The 22,718-nt window shown below is 37.7% G+C and overlaps 1 protein-coding gene across 5 annotated transcripts in view; it reads left to right on the forward strand.

Annotated features, from left to right (window-relative positions):
* VAV3 (vav guanine nucleotide exchange factor 3) overlaps positions 1-22,718 on the forward strand; it is a 380,746-nt gene that overhangs the window by 263,350 nt on the left and 94,678 nt on the right. For 4 of the 5 annotated variants that reach the window (XM_077120068.1, XM_077120070.1, XM_077120072.1 and 1 more), the window contains exon 19: positions 1,317-1,362. The exons of the other annotated variant lie outside the window; for it this stretch is intronic. In XM_077120068.1, coding sequence (XP_076976183.1) covers positions 1,317-1,362 — 46 coding nt within the window. The remainder of the gene's footprint in view (positions 1-1,316; positions 1,363-22,718) is intronic. 5 annotated transcript variants of the gene reach the window in all.

Genomic DNA, 22,718 nt, shown 5'->3' on the forward strand with positions numbered 1-22,718 from the left:
CCTGTAACTCAGCCTGCTTTCCTTTTTTGTGCCTTGGGTACCAAGGAGCTTAGAGCTAGTTTTTCTTCTCCTCACTCATAGCAATTCTCTTTATACTAGTTTTTTTTGGTAAAGTTATCCATCTTGCTCAGAATAGTTATAATGCTAATTTTAGTGCTCCTATTAGACTTTACAAATCTATTTTGAAAGCAGTTGGGGTAAAAATAAAAATTACACTAAAAAATCTCTAATTTGCTTTCATCTGAGGTCCTTGAGAGTCTGTCGGATATGACTTTGAGGCTGTTTAGAAGCTGTAGCTTCACTCATTTAACTTGTAAATATAAACAACATGAAAACAATGACAGAAAGAACCTTGAGAAAAATCCACAGCTAATGTGTATGTAGGAAAGTCGAGTGTGTTCTTGACGAGACTGTGTCTCCACACACAGGCATGAGCTCCCAACATACATAAAAAGAAAATCGCTTTTGTGAAAATCTGCATTATGTGACTGTCACAGACTCAGCATTCACTCATTTATCTAATTAAAAAGTGAAAATCAGGTTCTTATTCATTAGTGAGATTACCATAGTCATTGGGTAGAGAAGAATTTAGTGCTTGTGATATAGAATGTGTAAGCATGCATTGGCAAAATTTAAACTCTTTGTTTTGCATCTCATCTAAACTCTCTGTAAGGCAGAATTTTTCTTGTGGATTTCTTCTCTATAATGCAAATTCACGTTCATGGTTCACCAGCTGCGTGCCTGTTTTGTTTTTTAAAGCCTCCAGATACAACTGGTGCACAATAAAAACACCATGCTCATTTAAATGTTTGTTTAAAAATCAGAGTTTAAGATCTTTGTTGAGAGGATGTACATTTTCTCTAGCCTCTAGATGGTTAGATACCAGATATGGCAGAGTTAGAGTTCTTAGGAATCCGTTTAAGGCTATTGCACAGATACACCTTTGCTGGGAGCTTTTGCAATGAAGAATGGCTACCTGTGTTTTGTTCTCATGTTTCTTTTAGTTCCTATGTCTTAAGAAAGAGTTAGCATCTGGAGGTGGTAAATGGAAAGAAAATTCTTTTCCATAGTGTTAGGAAATATCAACAACTGATCAAATGTGATAAAGTTCAAGTGAAAAGACTTGTTAGAGAGATGGAGTGTTAAATGATAAAACACAAACTTTAAAACCATGTGTTTTAAACAAAGTTAGTCATATTTTTAATTCGAGAAAGTGAAACATTGATTGGTCTTCCAGAGTGCCAGAAGTAATACAGTTGATTACTACAAAACCACTAACACGTCTTTGATTTGCTTTCTTTCATCTTTCTGCCTAGAAACGGACCAATGGACTCCGAAGGCCCCCCAGACAGGTGGATCCAGGTGTGTTTCTGATTATACATCTTGCAATCGTGACTCTCGTTGAGGGATTATAAAGTACATGGGAATTGGAAGTCAAGCATATTGTTGGCCTTTGTCCCTCACAGTTTGGTATGTGATGTGTGACGAGGAGCCGACGTCTTCACGTGTAAATCATTCACCCGACTGTGCTTCCAAGACAGGGTCATGCGATGAATAATCGCCCATATTAAACTCTTTCCATAATCAGCTATTGAGCTGGTTATTTGCTTACTGCACAGTCTCAGGGTGTCTGGCTAATGCTAACACATCCAACACGCCTCTCCTGCCCCTTCTCAAATCTCAGAAGAAAATTGACCAGCCATCTGGCATATAAAAAAACTAGCATTTTCTAAGGGGCTGAAACAGTTTGAGAAAATACTCTTTTTCATCATATATGTATTTTTTTTTTGCATGGGCAGGCACCGGGAATCAAACCTGGGTCTCTGGCATGGCAGGCAGGAATTCTGCCACTGAGCCACCATTGCACCACGCTGTGTATATTTTATGGTAGAAGCATGCATTTAAGAACTTTATGAACACATGTCCTCTCTGGAGACCAATTATTTGTCTGAAGAAAACATTCAGTTCTATTTAACATTCAGTGAGGTTTTCCCTGTCATTATTTTTTGTATAATTATTTTTTCACCCATTAAGCAATGCCTTCCACAATTTAATTACCAAAGATTTGTTATGTACATGAACATGTTATTGTGGGTAAAATGTACTCATGGCTAAAGGAATCCGAATATATAAACCTGCTTATGAATTAAGTGGAAAGTAAAATATAGAGTAGCCTTGCTGGAAAGAAATCTGGATTTTGTGTTTTGTTTTGCTTTCTCATCATAACTGGTGTTCACCGAGTTGTAAAGTTTATTTCAAAGCATTACAGCTTTCAACTGAAACCACACCCATGGTAGTCGTGCCAGTTTATGAGCTGTTGGAGAAGATTTAGAGGAGCTTTGCTGCCCCTGGCTAGAAATTGCCTCACTTGTGTCTTGAGATCAGTTTAAATCTTTTAACTACAGAAGAAAATTGAGGCTATTAGAAAATTGGGGTCTGGGTTATTTCATAATAGTTTTGACTTTCTCAAGACAGTACACTTTGCAGAAGGCTCTGCGGTAATTTTAGAAGCGATTCCCTCTGCCCTGTCTGTCTATAGGCATGTATGACTGTGAACACAATTTTTTTTCTTATGTTGTGTGAGCCATAGTATTTCTATTTCAGAAAACTATCTGCCCTTAGTATGCCTTAGTTTTTAAATGTTTTTTCTTTATTCTCTGGACAGTTTTTGCGCCATTTTTCTCCAGGGTAATGTATTTTTACATATATAGGGTGTTAATAGAAACATATCTTGACTACTAAAATTTTACTTTATGGTTAAATTTTTAAACAGCCCTTTGATTATTTAGAGGAAATTCACAGGTCATAAATATGGCAATCATAAATATGACCAATAATAAAATAACTTACCCTCCTTTATCCTAAACTTGATGACTTTGTCTAGGTATACCTTTTCTGGTATTCTGTGTGTTTAAAGATTTTAGGCCTTCATGAAAAATAAACTTACAGATACAAAAGAAATGCTGTTTGTTTGCTTGTAAGGATATACATATGTGATTGGTTTCCATTAGGTAGAATATATTGCTCATTTTTCTGCAGTTTAAAAAAAAAAGAACCGAGGTTAGTTTCTATTGCAGATGCTAAGGTGGTAACACTGTGTCCCATTGTAGCTGTTTTTTGGTGTTAGGCTTGTATGATGTGTTTAGTGTTGGTTATTATTTGAATCTCTGCCTCTTTCTGCTGGCAGATGGCAAAGCTTCTCTGGTCAAAGTTAACCCTTTCTTCATAACTGCCTTGTTCTGAGCTGATCCCCCCATGGCTGGTTGGCAGATTTCCGCAGTTGTGTGGGAGATGTTTCACCCGAGGTGCTTAAACAAGGGTTTAGTAAAAGAGAAGCTGCCTCAGCCTGGGTAAACTGCCCCCAAGGTACACTATTTGCAGTTTTTGCTTTTATCATGGAAGGTTCTTCAGAGTTTTCTCTTCTGGCTAATTTCCTTGACCTCTCCAAGTACTCATACACTGACTTGCTTCCAAGGCCTCAGTTAGGGTGACTTGCAGAGAAACTGATTTAAATGGTTTGGGAATCCACTTCATCAGGTCCAAATTTCAGAGCCACATAGAAAGGCTAAGTTTATATCTTCTCCATAGACCTTTTGTTTTGGAAAGGATGTTAATGCACAGTTCTATGGGTAGTAGGTACTTAATGAATATTTGTTAAATGAATTAATGAATGGCTACACTCTTTTTTTTCTGTATAAGTTGTGTATTAGTCATGGTTCTCTAGGGAAAGAGAGCCTACAGGAGATATCTGTAAATATTATGAGATTTTATAAAATTGTCTCATGTAACTGTGGAGATGCATGAGTCCAAATTCTGTAGGGCAGGTTGCAAGCTGGGAGCTCCAGTGCGTTTTTCAGTGAATTCCCCAGGAGAAGCTGGGTGGCTGAAGTGGGGATGAAAATTCTCAGTTCTGACTGCTTAAGTTATCACTTCTCCTTTTAAAGCCTTTAACTGATTGGATGAGATGTCTCTCATTCCTGACTACGCTTTCCTTGGTTGATCATAGATGTAATCAGCCATGAATGCAATTAACTTATTAATGATTTAAGTCCATAAAATGTCCTCACAGTAGCAGGCCAGTGCTTGCTTGACCAGACAACTGAGCACCCTTACCTGGCCATGCTGACACATGAACCCAGACCATCACAAGTTGGCCCTCTTTGCTGATGGAACGTGGTACAATGCTGTGCTGGGAAGCATGGCTTGACGTCATATTGCCTGGGTTCCAGGCTGGACTTAGCTCTTTACTTGCTATTTTACCTCCAGCAAGTTGCTTCATCTGTAGTGTCCTCATTTATAAAAGGAGACTAACAGTACCTACCTTACATAGTCGTTGTAGGGAATAAGTGAGTTTGTACACGTAAAGTAATTAGAACTGTTTCTAGTATGTAGTAAATGCAAAGTGGCAGCAAGCATTATAATGATTACTTTGTATTAGACCATATTATACCACATTGGACATTTTGTCATGTGTGTGATATTTTAGTTATTTCTTTGTAAAACAAGTCCCAAATTTGATGTTGAATTTCCTATGAAGCAAGAAGTAACACAGAAGTAATCAGTCATTTCCAGAGAACTCTGCTGACCTCTTAGCTTTTGTGATCTTTTGCTTGTCTTTATCAAGAAAGACAATCAACATGGCGGTAGAGAATTTTTTGGTGAAGTTAGCTGTGTTTGTGATTGTGATAAAGAGACAAAGAAGGTAAATATTCCAAGGTTGAAAATGTATTTTGTGGAGTTCTATTGAAACCCAAGAAAGAAGAGTTCTGTTTGTTTGCATTGTGACTTACTGACATATTTAAAACATTCATTCTTTATTAATGGTTAATCTTTAGAGATAATATTTGTGAACAGCTTTGCAGTTTAGTTTATTTCTTCTCTTCTGTTGCATGCTATGAAATTTATCCATTTATAATCTTAACTACTTTTATAAATATAGTAAAGTGTTAGATGCAAATTCTGGGAGCTCTTTTGGGTTTCTTAAATAGAGCGGGATATTTTCATCAGCTTGTTTCTTCCTGAGACAGATGTTGGCATCAGGAAAATAACACTTGAAAGAGACAGATCAATTATTTCAGGAACACGGAGGTACTAGGCCTTTTTCAAGAACATGAGATCATAAATCTCAAGAAAATTTGAGTACTGGTGTAATATTTTTCACCTAAAGTGGCACTCAAGGTCAAAGTTACCAATTAAATTTTAATGCTGAGGCTTTAAAAATTTCCTTCTATATAAGAATAGGAGATAACGAGATTTATTTTTGCTTGCATGTGGCAAATCTGCATATCAGGACGTGTGTTCTTTTAACCAAGTCAGTCCATGTTTTTAGAATATCCAAAATTGTCTTGTATTTGTGGAACATGTAGCATCCTGCATTCAAATTCCAAGTCACCAGCTTTTAAAATATTCAGGCCATTGTTATGTGTGGTGCTGCCTAAAAATTAGGTGGACTCGCTGGGGAGGGTTTAGGTTTTGATCTAGGTCACGCATGTGATTTGTGATAACCTTGGACAATAAAGAATAGATATTGGTTCAAATGATAAAAGAGTCTTTTCTGAGAGCTCTAATTTCTCATGTGCTCATATTTAACTCTTGATTACAAAGAAATACATGTATGTTATTCACTGAGGGGATGTTGTCAGACTTCCTTAGCAGAGGCATCTTCAAAGATGGTCACTTTCTCTTTCAAGTAGATAGGATTAATATATAATGCCATTCCTATTTGTTCTTGTATGAAGAAAGGAATTCAAGAAACCTTTCTTTCATTACCAACTTTGTGTCTTATATGACATTAAGCACCGGCAGTGTCATTAAGTATAAAACATGGCCCCTTTCCACAAAGAATTTATATTCTACCTAGAGAAGGAATAGATATAGGCACAAAATTTTGATTGCATAAATGTATATATGCACATATAAAACATTTAAATATTATATGCTGTTTTATATATATTTATATAGTGTGGTAAGACAAAAACAATTAGTGAATAGGCTGATAAACATATAAAAAAGATCTAATTATGTAGTGTGCAAAAGTTGCAAAAGGAGTTGGAAAAAAGAAGCAGTATTGGGATAAACTGCTCTTAAGCAGAGTTGTGTATGTGTGTACATATATATTTTCATTTATATAAATAAAAATTTTGTTATGCTGGTTCGTGATATTGAATTACAATTCAAAAATTCTCCTTAGTGCTTTAATTTCAAATACTTGCTAAATCCATTCCAATCTAAACAGAATTGTTGGTTTCTTTCAGATTTGCTTTTAAACATCATGTCAATTCACTCGACAGATAAGTTTTATATTTTAGTTTCCAAATAGAAAACATTGATCAGAAAAATAGCAACCTGGGCTTTTTAAAACCACTGATCTAAAATATATATTTGCTTTCTTTTTTCGTTGTTGAGGGAGACAAATGTTTATTCTTGAAGGTTTTATAAACGAGCTTTTGTCTGTAATAAATAATAGTTTCCATACATTGTAATATTTCTGTATGAATCACTCAACCTACTTGTGTCTTTTCTGTCACCTCCAAAACTAATTTCTCATAAAGTATAAATCCTAATCTAAATGTTGGAAACCTAATTGTAAATGTGTGAAAATTTAGCTCACATTGGAAGAACGAACTTGAGAAAACTGGGACAATGGATCTCAGTGATTAAGATTCAGTGCAGAGAAATGAGAAATCCAAGCTGTGAATGAATGCTGGGGAGCATGCTCTGGTTTTAAAATAGCTGATTGTTTTCAACCCTCTATTAAACTGCTAGACAATAAGACTAGTTTTGCACTAAGGCAGTTGATCCCTTTGTAGTTATTTTCAGGACTACCTTTCTAATTCCTTTTCCATGATAGCAGATTGCTGAAATGTGCTGCAGAGTCCCTTGCTCACATCTTTCTTTTTTTTCGTTTGGAGAGGATTTGTTTCTCTCTTTAAAGGCTCATTCAGAGTTCACAAAGGATCACCATTGCATTGTCCAGCAGGATTGTACATGCCTCACCAAGCCGGTCTGTTATATTCTGCAGTTTAGAATAGGGACTTGGGCAAAGTATTTGAAGACATACCCAGGGTGTGCTTTGAAGTGGGAGATGCAGCTTCAGCAATGTGGTTATTTAAACAGCCAAACACTTGGGTTATTATGCACAGAACCAACTTCTGGTTAATTTTATGCACTTACAATTCATAATTTCTGATATTGTAGCAATTTTAGCTTTAGGAAATAAACTATGTATCTGTTAAATATTTAGAAAAGAAGAGGAGAGGGAAGTCTTGAATCTAGTGTAACATTTGTACCATTTTTTGTTGATAGCTCCTTATTTAAGCTAAGAAGACCAGGTATGGCCTGGGTTTCCTTTGCTAGCTTGCTGGTTCCATTTCAGAAGAAAAGGAAAGTGTCATGTAATGCTAGGTTGACAAAGAAACTTCAAAAATTCCTTCTGGGCCCAAAACCCTAAAGAGATAAGTAACCTTGTTTCAGAGCTTTGTTGTGAAATTAAGTAACTAAAAGGAACCAAAACATATTGGCTTCAAATAATATTTGATACAAATTATATCCAATTGATACCAGGAAAGGGAACTTTAATAAAGTAATCCTTATTGTCCTAATAGTTTGTAATCATATTACTATATAACAGTTGTATATGAAAATATTGAGAATGGAAATGAAATTAATTAGAACATTGAGTGAAGTTTGTGGAATTTCTGTCTAAATACCTCAGCACTTGTCTTTTAGTTCATTCAAATCCAGTTGATTTTTAAATTTTTGATATGAATGAAATGAAACTCTTATTGGGTTTTGTAATTGTTTTCATAAATAATTTTTCTTTTGAGACTAACTCATTTTTTGTTCTGCATAGATACTAGCAATATGTGGATGTTTCAAATCTGTATTAGTTTGTAAACTGCTGGAATGCTACATACCAGAATTGGAACACCTTTTATTAAAGGAATTTAATAGCTTACAAGTTTACAGTTCTAAGCCTATAAAAATGTCCAAACTAAGGCATCCATGGAAAGATACTTTAATTCAAGAAAGGTCATGGGTCAGGAACATACCTCTGTCAGCTGGGAAGTCACATGGCTGGCATCTGTTTGCCTCTTGCTCCTTGCTTCGTTGCTTCCAGCCTCTGTTCCTGTGGGGGTTCCTCACTTTGCTTCTCTGGAGTTGACCTTTGTATATTGGCTTCCCTTGGCTCTTTCCAGGTTCTGACTTGCTAAACATCTCATGGCAATGTCTGCTGGGCTCCAAGCCTCTCCAAACATCTGTGTTTCTGTTCTCCACATGTCCGCATCTGTGTCAGCTCTGCTATGAAGTTCCTTTTTGGCTCGGAGGCTTCTGTCATTTCTCTCCAAAATGTTTCCTCTTTTAAAGACTCTGGTAAACTCATCAAGACCCACCCGGAATGGGTAGAGTCATGTCTCCTTTTAATCAGAAGGTTATCCCCATAACTGGGCATGCCACATCTCTGTAAAGATAATCTAATCAAAACTTTCCAACCTACAATATTGAATCAGGAGTAAAAGAAATGGCTTCCCCCACAGGACTGGGTCAGAAATAATAACTTGGCTTTTTTGGGGTATGTAATAGATTCAGGCCAGCACACCTTGTCCTTGAGGAACTTGGAATTTTGTTGAATAGATAAGATATGTCAGATAATAATACTGTATGGTACATAATTTACCACCAAAGTGTATGGAATAGGTTATGAATGGGGTAGCTGACTATGGAGTTAGATGAGGGAGACTTCATTGTAGACTGAAGAAAGAATGAGACAAGGAGACAGAATATTTAACTGGCACATCAGTGAAAATGAATTTACATTTATATAAAACTATAGATGTTTAAATAAAGCTATCAGTCGATTGCCAAGAGTGGGTAATTTCAATTCTGTATCAACCAGTATATTTTCAGTTGCCATAAACTCATTTCAAACTATTTTAAGGGGGGTAGGGCAGGGAGAGTGGAAGATTTCCTTACTTAGGTACCTAGGAGCCTGGAGTAATTAGCATCAGGCAGAGTTGGACCCATAAGTCCAAATAATGTGATTGGGGTGCTGTTTCTTCCTGTATTTCAATTCTGCTGTTTATATTTTTTCTGTTGACTTCATTCTCAGGCAGATTTGTCTCACATGGAGACAAGGTTGACCATCAGCAACTCCCAGTACATTGTCCCTACAGCTAGAGAAATGCAATACCTTTCCCCCCAATAAATCTAACAAAAATCCCAGAGAGGGCTTTGATTGGGCTGGCCTTCTCTATATACTCATCTCTGAAGTAGTCACTATAGCCTGTGTCTTGCCAGATGGTTTCTCTGCCTATCCATGATGGGGAAAGGACTGAACCAGCTTTCCATGTGGAATTGGTCTTCAGTAAGAAGGAAGAGTTACATTTGCAAAAGAATAGGGGAGAGGAGAAGAGAAGCTTGGTCTAAGCAGACTATAATGCACATCTGCCCTCTTCTACAAATTTTAGACCTTTTTCTCCTTCATCGTGCTGTGGCTAGATTATCTACCTCTCCTGTCTGCCCCTTTCCCATTTGTAGTCCCTTCTGTTTGATTGTTTTCTGGTATAAAAGGTAAATCTGGAGAAATGGACTTGAAATGGTGGCAGGAGGTTCCTAAGAAAGGCTCATCCTTATTCGTAGCTTTGGCTTGCAGGAATACTGAGAAGATAACAGTTTCCTTGCCTCATCATATTTTCTTGTAACCCTGTTATTGTACCTCAAATATCAAGTTGGTATTCTCCTTTGGATGTAGGCACTGTTTCTAGAAGGAGATGATCCTTTGTGCCACTCTTACCTACCCATGTATTGTCATAGACTGGCTCATCTGGTTGGAGAGCTGAGGAAACAGGACCTAACAGTAGGCCTGCTTGTAGGGCAGGTGGGAAGAAAGCACCTCTCCGTGGGAAGGGCCAGAGAATGCAGCTCTTGAGGCATGTTGGGCCTGAAATTGCCTCCCAAGCAAAAGGAGTAAAGGAAAAAGAAAGGGAAGGTAAGATCCTTCCTGGTTCTCTCTGTGTTAGGCACTTTCACTAATCCTTAGAGGCAACTCTCTTCAGTGGTTTAGGTCGAGGACACTACAGATCTGGGCTTATGTCCTGCCTTTCCACTTACTGGTTGTGTAATACTGGGCATGCAGATCTATATTATTGTCTCTACTAGGGGAATAATAGTAGCAGCCAACCCTTAGTGTCACTGTGAAGATGAAATGATAAAGCATTTATCACCAAGGTTTAGCGCATAGTGAGTGCTCTATAAATGCTGGTGGTTGTGTAGTTATCACCAATACTCATTACTTTTCTATTGCTATGTAACAAATTACGTTAAATTGACCAACTTACAGGAACACACATTTGTTATTTCCCAGTTTCTGTGGGTCAGAATTCTGGACATGGCTTAGCTGGAGCCTGTGCTTCAGGGTTTCTCCCAAAACCTCACTCTAGATGTGGACTAGGGCTGGATACCTCTGAAGGATCTCCTGGGAATCTGCCTCCAAGCTCACTTACATGGTTGTTGACAAGACTTGGTTCCTTTGGGGTGTCCAACTGAGCATCTCAGTTCTTGGCTGGCTATTGGCCAGCAGCTGTCCTCAGTTCCTTGCTGTGAGGACATCCCAACATCCAACATGATCACTTGTGTCATTAGAGTGTGCAAGCTGAGGAGACAGTCTGCCAACAACGTGAAACTTAAGCTTATATGATGCAGCCATGGAAGAAACATCCCATTACCTTTGCCATTTTCTGTTGGCTAGAAGCAAATCACAGGTCCTGTCCACGTTCAGGAGAGGAGACTTAAGTAAGTATTGAGTAATGGAAGCAGAGATCACTGGGGTTCATCTTAGAGTCTGTAAGGGTTTCAAACTCTAAGCAGAGACATCACCATTTATCAACAGAGGAAACCAAAGCTCTGAGAGGTTAAATGCTTTGCCCAGGGTCACACAGCACCCAGAACATGCCAGGGCTCAATTAGAGTGTGTTTAGCTACAAAGACCTCACTTTTCTAGGGATCTTTTATGGAACCTGTTTATGCCAAGCTTTGGACAAAGGGAAGCTTATTTTCTGAGCTTTAGTTGTATCGTACACTGAAAATTAGCAGTAGGACTTAGCCTGTTTTTCAGAGTCCATTAGTGGCTGCTGTTACCAAGTAGATTTATGGGTGATTTTATTTTATGCATTGTTAATTTTGAAAATACTAACCTGTAGTATTTCAGTTAATTTGGACGATTAAAACCTAGCACCAGAAGAATCCCAAGCAGAAGATAAGGCTGCTCGTTAGAGTCTGAAACAACTGTGGCACTGAAACATGCTGTGTGGATGACACCCAGCAGAACTCACTCTGCCTAACAGTTTTGAAATGAAAAAAATCATTTCTGGCAGTCTAAATATTAAACTTGAATGCAGTTGAACTTTATAAATGCTTTTAAGAAATCAGCTGTCTAAATTAATGTGTAATTTTTGAATATTATTCAGTTCTGCAAAACAGCCTTCAGATTATTTTGGATTGTTGACTTTTGGATAAGTGTAGCTGTGACAGATGTACAATAGATATTTGTTGTCAAAGTATTTTTCATGTCTTTTGTGCTATTTTGTACTTTTATATGCATTGTTGCAATGTTTTTTTTTTCTGAATTTGAAGGTGAGACCACATACTTTCTTTTTTTTAAACAATACTTAACCTTCTTTACTAAATTAGAGTCCTACACTTTAAAAAGTTTTTAAAGTTCCCATCAAATTGCTATGATCCCCTCACTCGGGTAACCATCATTTTCACTTTTATTTTGTTGTCCACCTTTTTTCTAGTACATTTTTCTTTGTGCATAGCTGCATGTTTATAAAGTGCCTGCAGTTTCAGTTTGGTATTCTGCTTTTATCATGTGACTCTGTTTCATGAGCATATTTATTTATTCATTTGCCCGTTCAGCCATTCGACAGGCATGCAGATTTGGTGTGATGCTTACATGGATGAACACGCTGTGTTTTCTGTCACAGAACGTACGGCGTCAGGGAGCACAGGTGATGGTGGGGGATTTGTGATCAGGGAAATATGAGTGTGGGGTGTGCATGAGAGGGGTGCATGCCTCAGATACGTGAGCATCAGGAAACGATCTCTAAATGGAGCCCCAGTAGAGGAGTAGAGAACCCTCAGGTTATGAATGGAGACAAGAGGGTGGCACGTAGAGGAATAGTGCCAACAAGGGCTTGGTGTTGGAGAGGGCACAGAATGGCTAAGGTTAGAGGGACAGTCCCATAGCATGAGATCTGAGGGGCAACCAAGGTGAGATCTTTCTCAATCCTTGTCAAGAAATTGGATCTTATTCTAATAAGCAGTAAAGGTTGAGTGAGCCTTTGGAAGGTTTTAACCGGAGGAGTGACGTGTTCAATTATAACTTGCTTAAAAGGTCATCCTAGCCATATGTAAAGAGTATCTTGAATCACTAAGTACTCTTCAAAAAATATGAAGTGGTTTCAGCATAATTTATTGTTTCTAATTTTCATTATTATTAAGTACCACTTTGAGTGAGCATATCTGCCCATATAGCTGATTATTATTTAAGAACACAGTCATAGAAGTAGAATTTCTGGGTTAAGGCATATACACTCCTAAGATTCTAGATAAATATGCTGCCACATTGCTTTTTAGAAATATTACATCTACACAGTTATTTGGTATTTGAGAATATGTCTTGCTAATAATGTATTATCTTTTTAAGTCACTTGAAAAGAATAGTATCTTACTAGCCGTATCATAGTAACTTATACTAAAATATGGATTTACTTGATTTCTAGTGAAATTGATTATTTTTAACACTTCTCTTTTTTATTGCTGTTCTGTTAAGGTTTTAGTGCTTTTATAAATGATTTTTAAATATATCTATATATTCATGATTTTAACCTTATCATATTTATTGAAATATTTTTCTGACTTTTTTTCAATTGTTTCTATATAAAGTTTTAAATTTTGCCTGTGAGGAAACACTGATATTTTATTTTATGCTCTGTTTTACCATTTTTATGCTTATTTTAATTTAAAAGATAATTTATTTTTAGGTTAGTGATAGATTAAAATTCTGTGGAAAGTTCTAAAATATGCATAAAAATATTTTTAAAAAATCTGTTACAGCATTTTACAAAACTTAAATTTAAATGTTGTTTAACACTTCTTACTTGTTTACTCTTTATTTTGTTCTTTATTATACACATGGTTTGCTCAGACTGTAAGTTATCTTGTGCAAAATATAGGCATAAAATCTCATCTGGGGCAGTGCAATGGTGGCTCAGTGGCACAATTTCCACCTGCCATGCTGGAAATCTGGGTTCGATTCCCAGTGCCTGCCCGTGTGAAAAAAAAAAATCTCATCTAATGATGCTGTATAGCTATTGAGGAGATAACATTTTACCAATTACATATATATAATATTGGAATAATCAGGAGCTTTGCTTGTAAATATGACAGACTGAGATCACCTTCCCGAAAGCCTTTTGAAAATAGGAGGGAAAATATTTTGTGACTATTCATTTGTGTTCAGAGACCCTCTTTCCCTCCATTTCTTTCTTTTTCTGCATCGAATATATATAGTCCTTAATTTTACAAATCTCTTCTTTTTTCAATTTACTCAGTTACTCCTGGGACTGAAAGTAGATCTATTTTTAAAATATCCTTGGTTTTGGTAATATTTCATCAAAGTAAGAAACTTCAATTTCTACATTATTTAAAATAATCTGCGGAGGTCTTCATTCAAAAACCATGTGGACCTTCTACACTTTAGAGCTCTAATTTGGGAAATTTTTTCTTTTTTTTTTGATCATTGCATTCTTGGTATATAATCAATAACTCACAATATCATCACATAGCTGTATATTCATCACCAGGATCATTTCTTAGAACATTTGCATCAATTCAGAAAAAGAAATAAAAAGAAAAAAGAAAAAAATCTCGTACATACCATGCCCCTTCCGCCTTCCTCTCATTGATTGCTAGTATTTCCATCTACCCAATATATTTTAGCTTTTGTTTCCCCTATTTTTCTTCTATACCATCCTTTCATTGATCACTAGCATTTCAATTTACCAAATTTAACATTTGTTCCCCCATTATTTATTTATTTTTAATCCATATGCTTTACTCATCTGTCCATACCATAGATAAAAGGAGCATCAGACACAAGGTTTTCACAATCACACAGTCACATTGTGAAAGCTATATCATTTTACAATCATCTTCAAGAAACATGGCTACTGGAACACAGTTCTATATTTTCAGGCACTTCCCTCCAGCCTTTCCAATATACCTTAACTGAAAAGGTGATATCTATATAATACGTAAGAATAACCTCCAGGAAAACTTCTTAACTCTGTTTGAAATCTCTCAGCCATTGACACTTTATTTTGTCTCCTTTCTCTCTTCTCCCTTTTGGTCTAGAAGGTTTTCTCATTTCCTTGATGCAGAGTCCCAGCTCATTCTAGAATTTCTGTCCCATGTTGCCAGGAATGTTTATACCCCTGGGAGTCATGTCCCACATAGAGACGGGGAGGGCAGCAAGTTTGCTTGTTGTGTTGGCTGAGAGAGAGCGGCCACGTCTGAACAACAAAAGAGGTTCTCTGAGGGTGACTCTTAGGCCTAATTTTAAGTAGGCTTAGCCTCTATCCTTTGTGGGGATAAGTTTCATATGAACAAACCCCAAGATTGAGGGTTTGGCCTATTGCTTTGGTTGTCCCCAGTGCTTGTGAGAATATCAGGAACTCTCCACCTGGGGAAGTTGAATCTTCCCCTTTACTCACCATCCCCCCAAGGGGACTTTGCAAATACTTTTTTATTCACTGTTCAAATCACTCTGGGATTTATCGAGGCATCACTCTGGACAAACCTACAAAAACTCATGCCCTACTGAAAGTTCCATGTACTTATGGTGTTCAATTAAACTGTTCACATAAGTTATATCAAGATATGCACTAGTCATAATTTGGGAACTTTTATATATATTGTCATTAAAATATTAGTTATTGAATCAATAGGCTTGCTTGGGAAGCCAGTTTTAAGGAGATGGCATAATGTTGGTTTCCTACCTGACATATTGCTTCTGAGGATTCAACCAGGGGACATGTCTCTGGATGCTTGAAAATCAACAGTTTTGCTCTGTAGCATCTTACCATTTTTTTTTTAATTACATGGGCAGACACCAGGAATTGAACCCAGGTATCCGGCATGGCAGACGAGAACTCTGCCACTGAGCCACTGTTGCCCGCCCCCACCTTACTATTTTAAATGGCCCAAAGAAATCATGGGATGCCACCAATTCAGGACAGAGCATTCATGCTTGGGACTAAGAATTATTTTCACTTGTTTAGAGCATATCACTAGGATTAGATAGATGAAGGATGAAAATATTCATGTATTTCTCTATCACTACCTACCATTATGTTGCTAATTTAGCTTTTAACTCCCAAAGGAAGAAACTTGCCATTTAGAAAATTTAATGCCATGCCTTGGGGATCCCATATTTAAATACATGGTGTATCTACCATTAAAATTCAAGCTGTATCCAAGAACTGAATCTGGCTAATGGTTTTAAGAAAATGAAATGGCAGTACCTTCTTGGAATCTCAAACTGTTCAAGGATGTTTTTTTCTAGCAAAACAGGAAGAAAGTGGAAAAAAAGCATATGGACTCAGGTTGAGCATATGATGTATTTTCAACTTGAATCGGCACTTTACTCATATTTGTAGTGTGACTTAAAATTAATTTGGGTGAAGCATTTAGATTTGAGAGCGAGAAAAAAATCCCTTTCTGGGACCAAATCAACATTTTTGGCATCTCATTAATCACTGCCTTATGTAACTTCTTTTCCCACCTAACGAGAAGCTACTGGGATAAGAAAAGTTTATAATATTAATGCCAAGTACAGATCTTGCCTCTCCAAAATGGAGTTCGTTAATCATCATCGAAGCACAAGAACAAACATACTTCATGTCTCTTGCCAATTTTTTTCAATAACATTTCTGAAAGGCAAATACACACACACACACACAACTATTTTTTTTCCTTCATTTGAAGAGGTTTTAATTTGGCTGTTATTTAATTTGTGATGATATTATGTAAATTTAGCAGGTTCTGAGAATGCCCTGTGCGTAGTATACGGCAGTTGAGGGCATTAGTTAAGAGTTTGGGCCCCTGAATTACAGATGTCTGGCTCGCTTACTTTCTGGCTGTGATTGGAATAAATGTAAAGCGCTCAGAGACAGTGCTTGACACAAAATGACTGGCCAATAACTAGCAGTGGTTGAAATTCTTATCCTCACTGTTAGGAAGCAGGATGGGCTTGAATTTGAAAACATGGTTTTCAATCCAGGCTTCTGTATCAATCTTTGGACAAATGAATAAGTCTTGGTTTTCGCATCTGTAAAATGGAGATGAAAATACTCTTCCAATATACATCGCAGAATTGTCAATTGGTTCAAATGAGATAATGCCTTAGTCAAGATGAAAAACTGAACTGAGTTATGGCATATAATGTAATAAAATAAGTACCAAGTTAATGAAGTCTTCATTATTTTGTCATGCATCACTGCCTTTCAGTTGTAGAATTGTGTGGCGATTAATAGTTTGGGTTGAATTTTAGGGTCAGCCATGTAATTATTATTACATCCTCTAGGCACTTTTTATATTACCATTTGCTGGAAGTTTTATTGCTATTTCTTTGTAAATATGTCCTTAAATCTTTTCCTTTTGTCTTCCAATTTTCAAAAATTATAATTAAGCAAAGTTCATGAAGAATAACATGGCACTTGGCAAACAGATGAGAGGGATGACAGTCTGAAAAGGGAAGACAGGATTAATATAAACCTCCTGTGAGAAAACAGAAACCCGAATCCAAACAATCATAAGTAGTAAACAAAACAAAACAAAAGCTCATGTGCAAGAAAAGATAACCCTGTCCGCCTTTGTTTATGACCTGTCAGCTTCCAAGTATCAGAGGTAGGAATGGATCCATAGTGAAATTTTCAAGTGGTTCCGGAAACATCTTGACTTCTCACTTATTCCTAGTAGAAGACTTGTCTTTTCTTGTACATTTCTTTATTTTGATCGTCCCTGCTGTTTGAGGCATTTAAAAGCTAAAAGGAGAAAAATATTCTAAGGTCATGGTTGAAGATGCAGCCTTGAGATTTTGGAAAATCACAGGAGATAGGGTTGGTGTCCAGCAACAATAAATGGGATAGCTCTTTTTATTCTCCTTTAAACACTCAAGGATAACGAAGGGAACATTATGGACACATGGAAAGACCTTGCTCATGTCTTAAGTCAAAGTGGTTGAGAAAGAGGAGGTTGAGTAGAGTAGAATGGCAAGAGTTTTTTTTTTGTACGATGAAATAGAATTAAAGTGAAGTTGAGAATTTTTTTGTCTTCATTTTTGAAGAGCACTGGCATAACTTGTCTTTCTTTTTTTTCCCTGCCTTCTTCTTGACCTTCTTATCAGCTCTTGACTTTCTCCCTTGGGCATTTTCTCTTCATAGTCAGCACTGACTTTCTCCAGAAATCCTGAGTTCCACACCCTTGTTGCAAAAGAGTTGAAGAGAATTTAAATAACATGTTGAGATAAGTAGCTTGGGAACTGTTACAGAATGCTTCTGTAATAAGACATTGCCAGCTAGAACCAAAATAAAGTAGAATTCAATTTAGTGTGTGGTAGACCAAATGACAGGCTTCACTTAAGAACATAAAGTTAATATTAAGTCTTATAAATTCCTACTGAGTCACCTACATTCCTTTGATAGTAAATTTTGCTAGAATTGTCACTTTCCTCCTCTCTAGGCTGTATGAGCATAGTTCGTGGGACCATACTTTGTGTAAGTTCTTCTTCCTCCTGTTGTGATGAGGAAAAAATTGATAGTTGGCTTATCTCTTATGCTACACATTTCACTGTCTGATGCAACTACAAATTCTTATAATATATGTGATATATATATATATATCCATCAGCATGCTGATCAAGTAGCCATGGGATGAATAATGGAATGATATATATTCATGTGCTAGATGCTTTACATGCTTTATTTTTAATTCTCACAATGAAACCTGTGAAGTAGGTGTTATCCCATTTTGCAGATGAGGAAGCTACTCAGAGTTAGAGGCATGCATCCAATTTCACATGGGTAATACACACCAAAACTGAGCTTTTACCCAAAGCTTTACAAAAATTGTATATATGTTTCCATAGCCAGTAAAAGTATTCAATATTTTTAATCAATGGAGGTATTTCTTGAGTGGGGTATATTCACTAAATAAGTGATAGCTAGTCAGCGTGGCTTCCACTGTGAATCATGCCAGGTGCTGGGGGGTGGGGAGAGGGAAGAAAAGTGAGCCGGGATGGGCCAAAGGGGATAATCCTGGTCAGATCGAAGAAGGATCACATAATCTCAGGGAGAGACCCTAGTCAGGGCTTCCTGGTGGCGTGAGTGACAGAGCTTTTGCAATCCTGATTCCTGGGTGAGAGAGGACTGCCGGAGGTGCTTGGACAGGCTGGGAAAGGGCTTCTAGAAGGGTCTTGGTTGAGCAGGGGGAGCGAGTACTCACTCCTTGGGCCCCTCAGGTTCCTGCCAACACGAGAAAGGAAGCTCATTCCATATAGCACTCTAGATCTTTCATGACTGTGTCTTTATTTGTATTTTAATACGATTAGATAATAAGATCATAGCAAAATATCAGGAAATGACCAAAACAAATTTAATAAATGCTGCTTCTGTTTCTTCTTTATACTGTCTCTTTCCTTAATGTCCATATAGGGCTCTGTGTAGAAAACAGGGTCATGATTTTATTTTAAGTAATGTATAGGGTTCAATTATGAATTTTCTCTTTTGTGATTTATTGTTTGGTTGTATGTGTGTGATTATAACATAAACCATCATCAGTCAGGGCTTCAGTGCTCAGTTATAGCAATATTCCTTATAATAAATTTGTTTCCACTATTTTCTGGGAAAAGTGCATCTAATTTCCCAGAAAAACATGGAGACCTTGTTGGATGGTGTCTCCTGCATCGTTGTCTTGTGGGACACGCCCTCAGGCACGGTGAGGGTGTGGGAGGCCGAGCAATGGAAGCTCAGTGTTCAGCCCTGCCACTTAGTGGAGACCCTTCGAAGTTAGCTACACTCTCTTTGCCTCAGTTTGTTCCCTGTTAAGTGGGGGTAATGTTGCTCCCCGCCTTTCAGAACTGCCCTGTGGATGAACTGAGATAAGGTATTTGCAGAGTGTTTTCACAGTATCTGACTCTTCTGAGCACTTGATAAGCTCACTGTCATCACCCCTATTCTCGCCTCCATCCTCAGGGTCCTGGATGGGGCAGATGGGGAAGGTGAGCTGAGACCTGTACTCCAGGACCTGGGCTCCAGACGCCTGAGGCTGGTCTTGTTTGTTATGTTATTCAGAACTCAGTTTTGGAGCAGAGGCGACAGTGTTAGCTGCTAGTGTCCCTGTGTCTTGCTTGCAACCGTTTTGTGAAAATGAATGCCACACAGACCCTGGAGTTAGGTGGCTATGTTTGAATCCATTCTCTCTCCTGCCCTGCTCTGGGTCCTTGCACGAGTCACTTAACCCCTTTGTACCTTGACTTCCTCTTGTTTAAAATGAGGTCATAACAAGGCCTACTTTATAAGGTTGTCATGAGGCTTAAATGACTTAATATGTGTTAAGCTCTTAAAACAGAGCTGCCACATAGAGGTGCTATATGTGTTGGCTAGTATTATTTTTTTATTAAAATGTTGTAATAGTAGAAATGTACCTCATACATAGGTGATTATGAATATCTAAAAGGCTCTAGATTAATATTTAAAGATTGCTGAACACATGCTGGGCATCTGCTGGAGGACTTTCCAGATAAGAGGTGGACAGAGCTTCTGAGAGCAGTGAGCATTTCACTGGCTGTCTCTAGAATGACTTATACTTCAGAGGGTAGCTGGTAGGAGTTTCACTCCATAAATTTAGGAGTGCAAAAAAATGGGGCCATCTTTTTTTTTTTAAGTCAATTTAATTCAACCTTGAGCCCTTATCTCTTCCTTGATAACTGAACACTACCTGCTCCTGGCCCCCAGTGGGGCAGCTCAGTTGTGACTGGTACGTGTCCTGAGGCCTTGGCCCAGCCCTGCTGGTACCTTTGCAGCCTGTGGGGAAGCCCCTGCAGTCCCGAGAAACCCATGTATCTCCCTTCAGAAAGGTAGGCACTGCCTTGCTTCAACTTGCTATTCTCTAAGGGCCCATGCTTTTGAGAGATAAGACCAACTGTCGCCTTTTCTTCTCTCAAGAATAGGCGCTTGGTAGTTATTCTAGACAACCATTAGCCAGTTGTGTGGCTTTGGCAAATCATTTCCCTTTTCTGGGTTTATTTTACTCTTGAAAATTGGTGGGTTGGATTAGGCGTTTCCAGCACCTGTTCTTGGGTTGGTATCTTCAGATTTTCTTTAATGTAGAGGGAGGGTAAGATGAGGTGGTAGAAGGTAGAGGAAGGTGGATGGAGAAAATATGGAATAAAAGCCTGTAGTCTGTGGGCATGTGGTGCTACTGATGAGTGGAGCAACCTTAGGAGCTTTCTTCAAAATATAGTCCTTCCCTTGCCTGTATTGACTCTGGAATGTCTTCTCCTCTCACAGTTACTCCCACCTCCCTTGTACAGCTGCATTTATGGATACTCTCCACTGTCCTTCATTGTCTTATTTATCCATCACTAGTTTGGGTACCAAGCAGGGGTGGTGAAAGTGGACTGCTTTATTTTTTAACCAGTGCCCCACTGGTAATACTACTAGCTGAACCCCGATCCAGGTTCAGCAGTCTCAAAACTAAAAGAATTCAGAAACAAAAAGGCCATAGGAATAAGTAGTAAAGTTTATTAAAGAGAAATTTATTAAAAAGAGGGATTACATGTTAGAGAGGTTAACGCAGACATACCCAAGGAAGGGACACGCCTTACCTGCATCTTTGGCATTGTGACTTTCCAGTTGGGAGAAGGCATGGTAGGTACACATCAGTCATTGTCATGGAGGGATCACCCCCCTCTCTGCTTCGTATGGGGTCCCAACAATGATCTGCAAGGGGCACTAGTTTTGGTGAAGGATGGATTTATACGAGAGATTAATGGTTATTGAGGTATGTGTCTTACATCCTTTACTAGACTGACAGTGCCTTCAAAGGCAAACACCTGTTCTTTGTCTTTACAGTCCTGAGATAGCTTTAGTGCAGGACCCATTGCACAAAGTACATGATTAGCAGTGGTGAACAAAGAAGGGTGTGCCTCAGTGGTGGGGAGGAATAATTTTTTACTGATATTGTCTGAAATTGTTGGCCCATGATGATAAGAAAAATCAAACTGATTCTTAGTTTTATTATTGTTTCTTTTTTTTTTTTTTTTTCACATGGGCAGGTACCCGGAATCGAACCCGGGTCTCTGGCATGGCACGCGAGAACTCTGCCAATGAGCCACCGTGGCCCGCCCTATTATTATTGTTTTTAAATTCTCCCTAGACAATGCACCCCTTATTGTTGCCCTGGTGTGACCCATTCCCTAATCCCCCAAACCAGACCCTACCTATGCCACTGGTGTTTAGTAAATTATTATTCAATGTGTGGGCCTTTGGAATAGTTTCTTAAGTGCTCATCTTATCTCCAATCCTAATTTCCTTGATTGCACCTCCATACTGTCAGGAGAACAATTTACCTAAAGGAGAACATGTCTTCTCCTACTTAAAATTCTTTAGCTCATCCCCAGAGCCAGTCTATAGGATATTACGTATATGTCTCCCTGAGATCTGGTTCATACCTAACTCATTCCCGCCGTGACAGAGATTTCTCATTAACTCCTTTTCATCCATCCGTCATTCCTCCATCTAAACTCAGTTCAGAGACAATAGCCTCTTCCAAGTAGCCCACCTTATCATCCACAACATCTGGTGTACTATATGGATTCCTCTCCCATGATACTACGGCCAAAATCTTGTTTTTCAAGTTGTTTTGAAGTGATCTGTATACCTGTCTACTTTATACAATTTTTTATAAGTTCCCTAATAGTTGGAACCTTGCTTTTTTTCCCCCCACACTTATATCCCTAGTATCTAGAAAATAGTAGCTGCTCAGTAAATAAATGTCGAACTCAGTTGTAAATGCAGCTTTATCAACTTTATCAAAGGGAACATTAATTTCTGACATGCAAATTTTTAACCTCTTTGAAAAGTTGATGTATTCTGCTTTTTATACTTTGGAAATTAAGAAAATGGCTTATTGAGGCCAGCAGTCCTATATTTATTAACTGCTTACTTTTCAAAATAGTGGGTATAAACAATGAAAGCTTTACATTTGGCTACTGGTGAGTCTTCACTAGCTTTGCTAATTTTTTTTTTTAGACAATAGAACGATGAATATATGCTTCCATACCCTCAGCAATATAGAACACAGATATGTTTATAAAATTACATTTTGATAAGTTTTGCAAAAATCTTCAAGTGAAAATTATTTGTCTCTAACATCTACTCAGAGCCAAAATAGAACAATAGGAGTTTCATTTAGGATCCATAAAAGCTGCAGTAGACTATCTCTAAAACACCATTTGCTGGTATTATAGAGAGGAATTTGCTGGTACTGAAAGACAAGACAATCAATTTTCAGAAGAGATAGAATACTGGCAAAATGTTCATTTTGCAATTTGACATTTTTTTGAAGCTCTGACCTCATTACTGGCAATTATCTTT

The sequence above is a fragment of the Tamandua tetradactyla genome, chromosome 11 (assembly GCF_023851605.1).
Source record: "Tamandua tetradactyla isolate mTamTet1 chromosome 11, mTamTet1.pri, whole genome shotgun sequence".
NCBI lineage: Eukaryota > Metazoa > Chordata > Mammalia > Pilosa > Myrmecophagidae > Tamandua > Tamandua tetradactyla.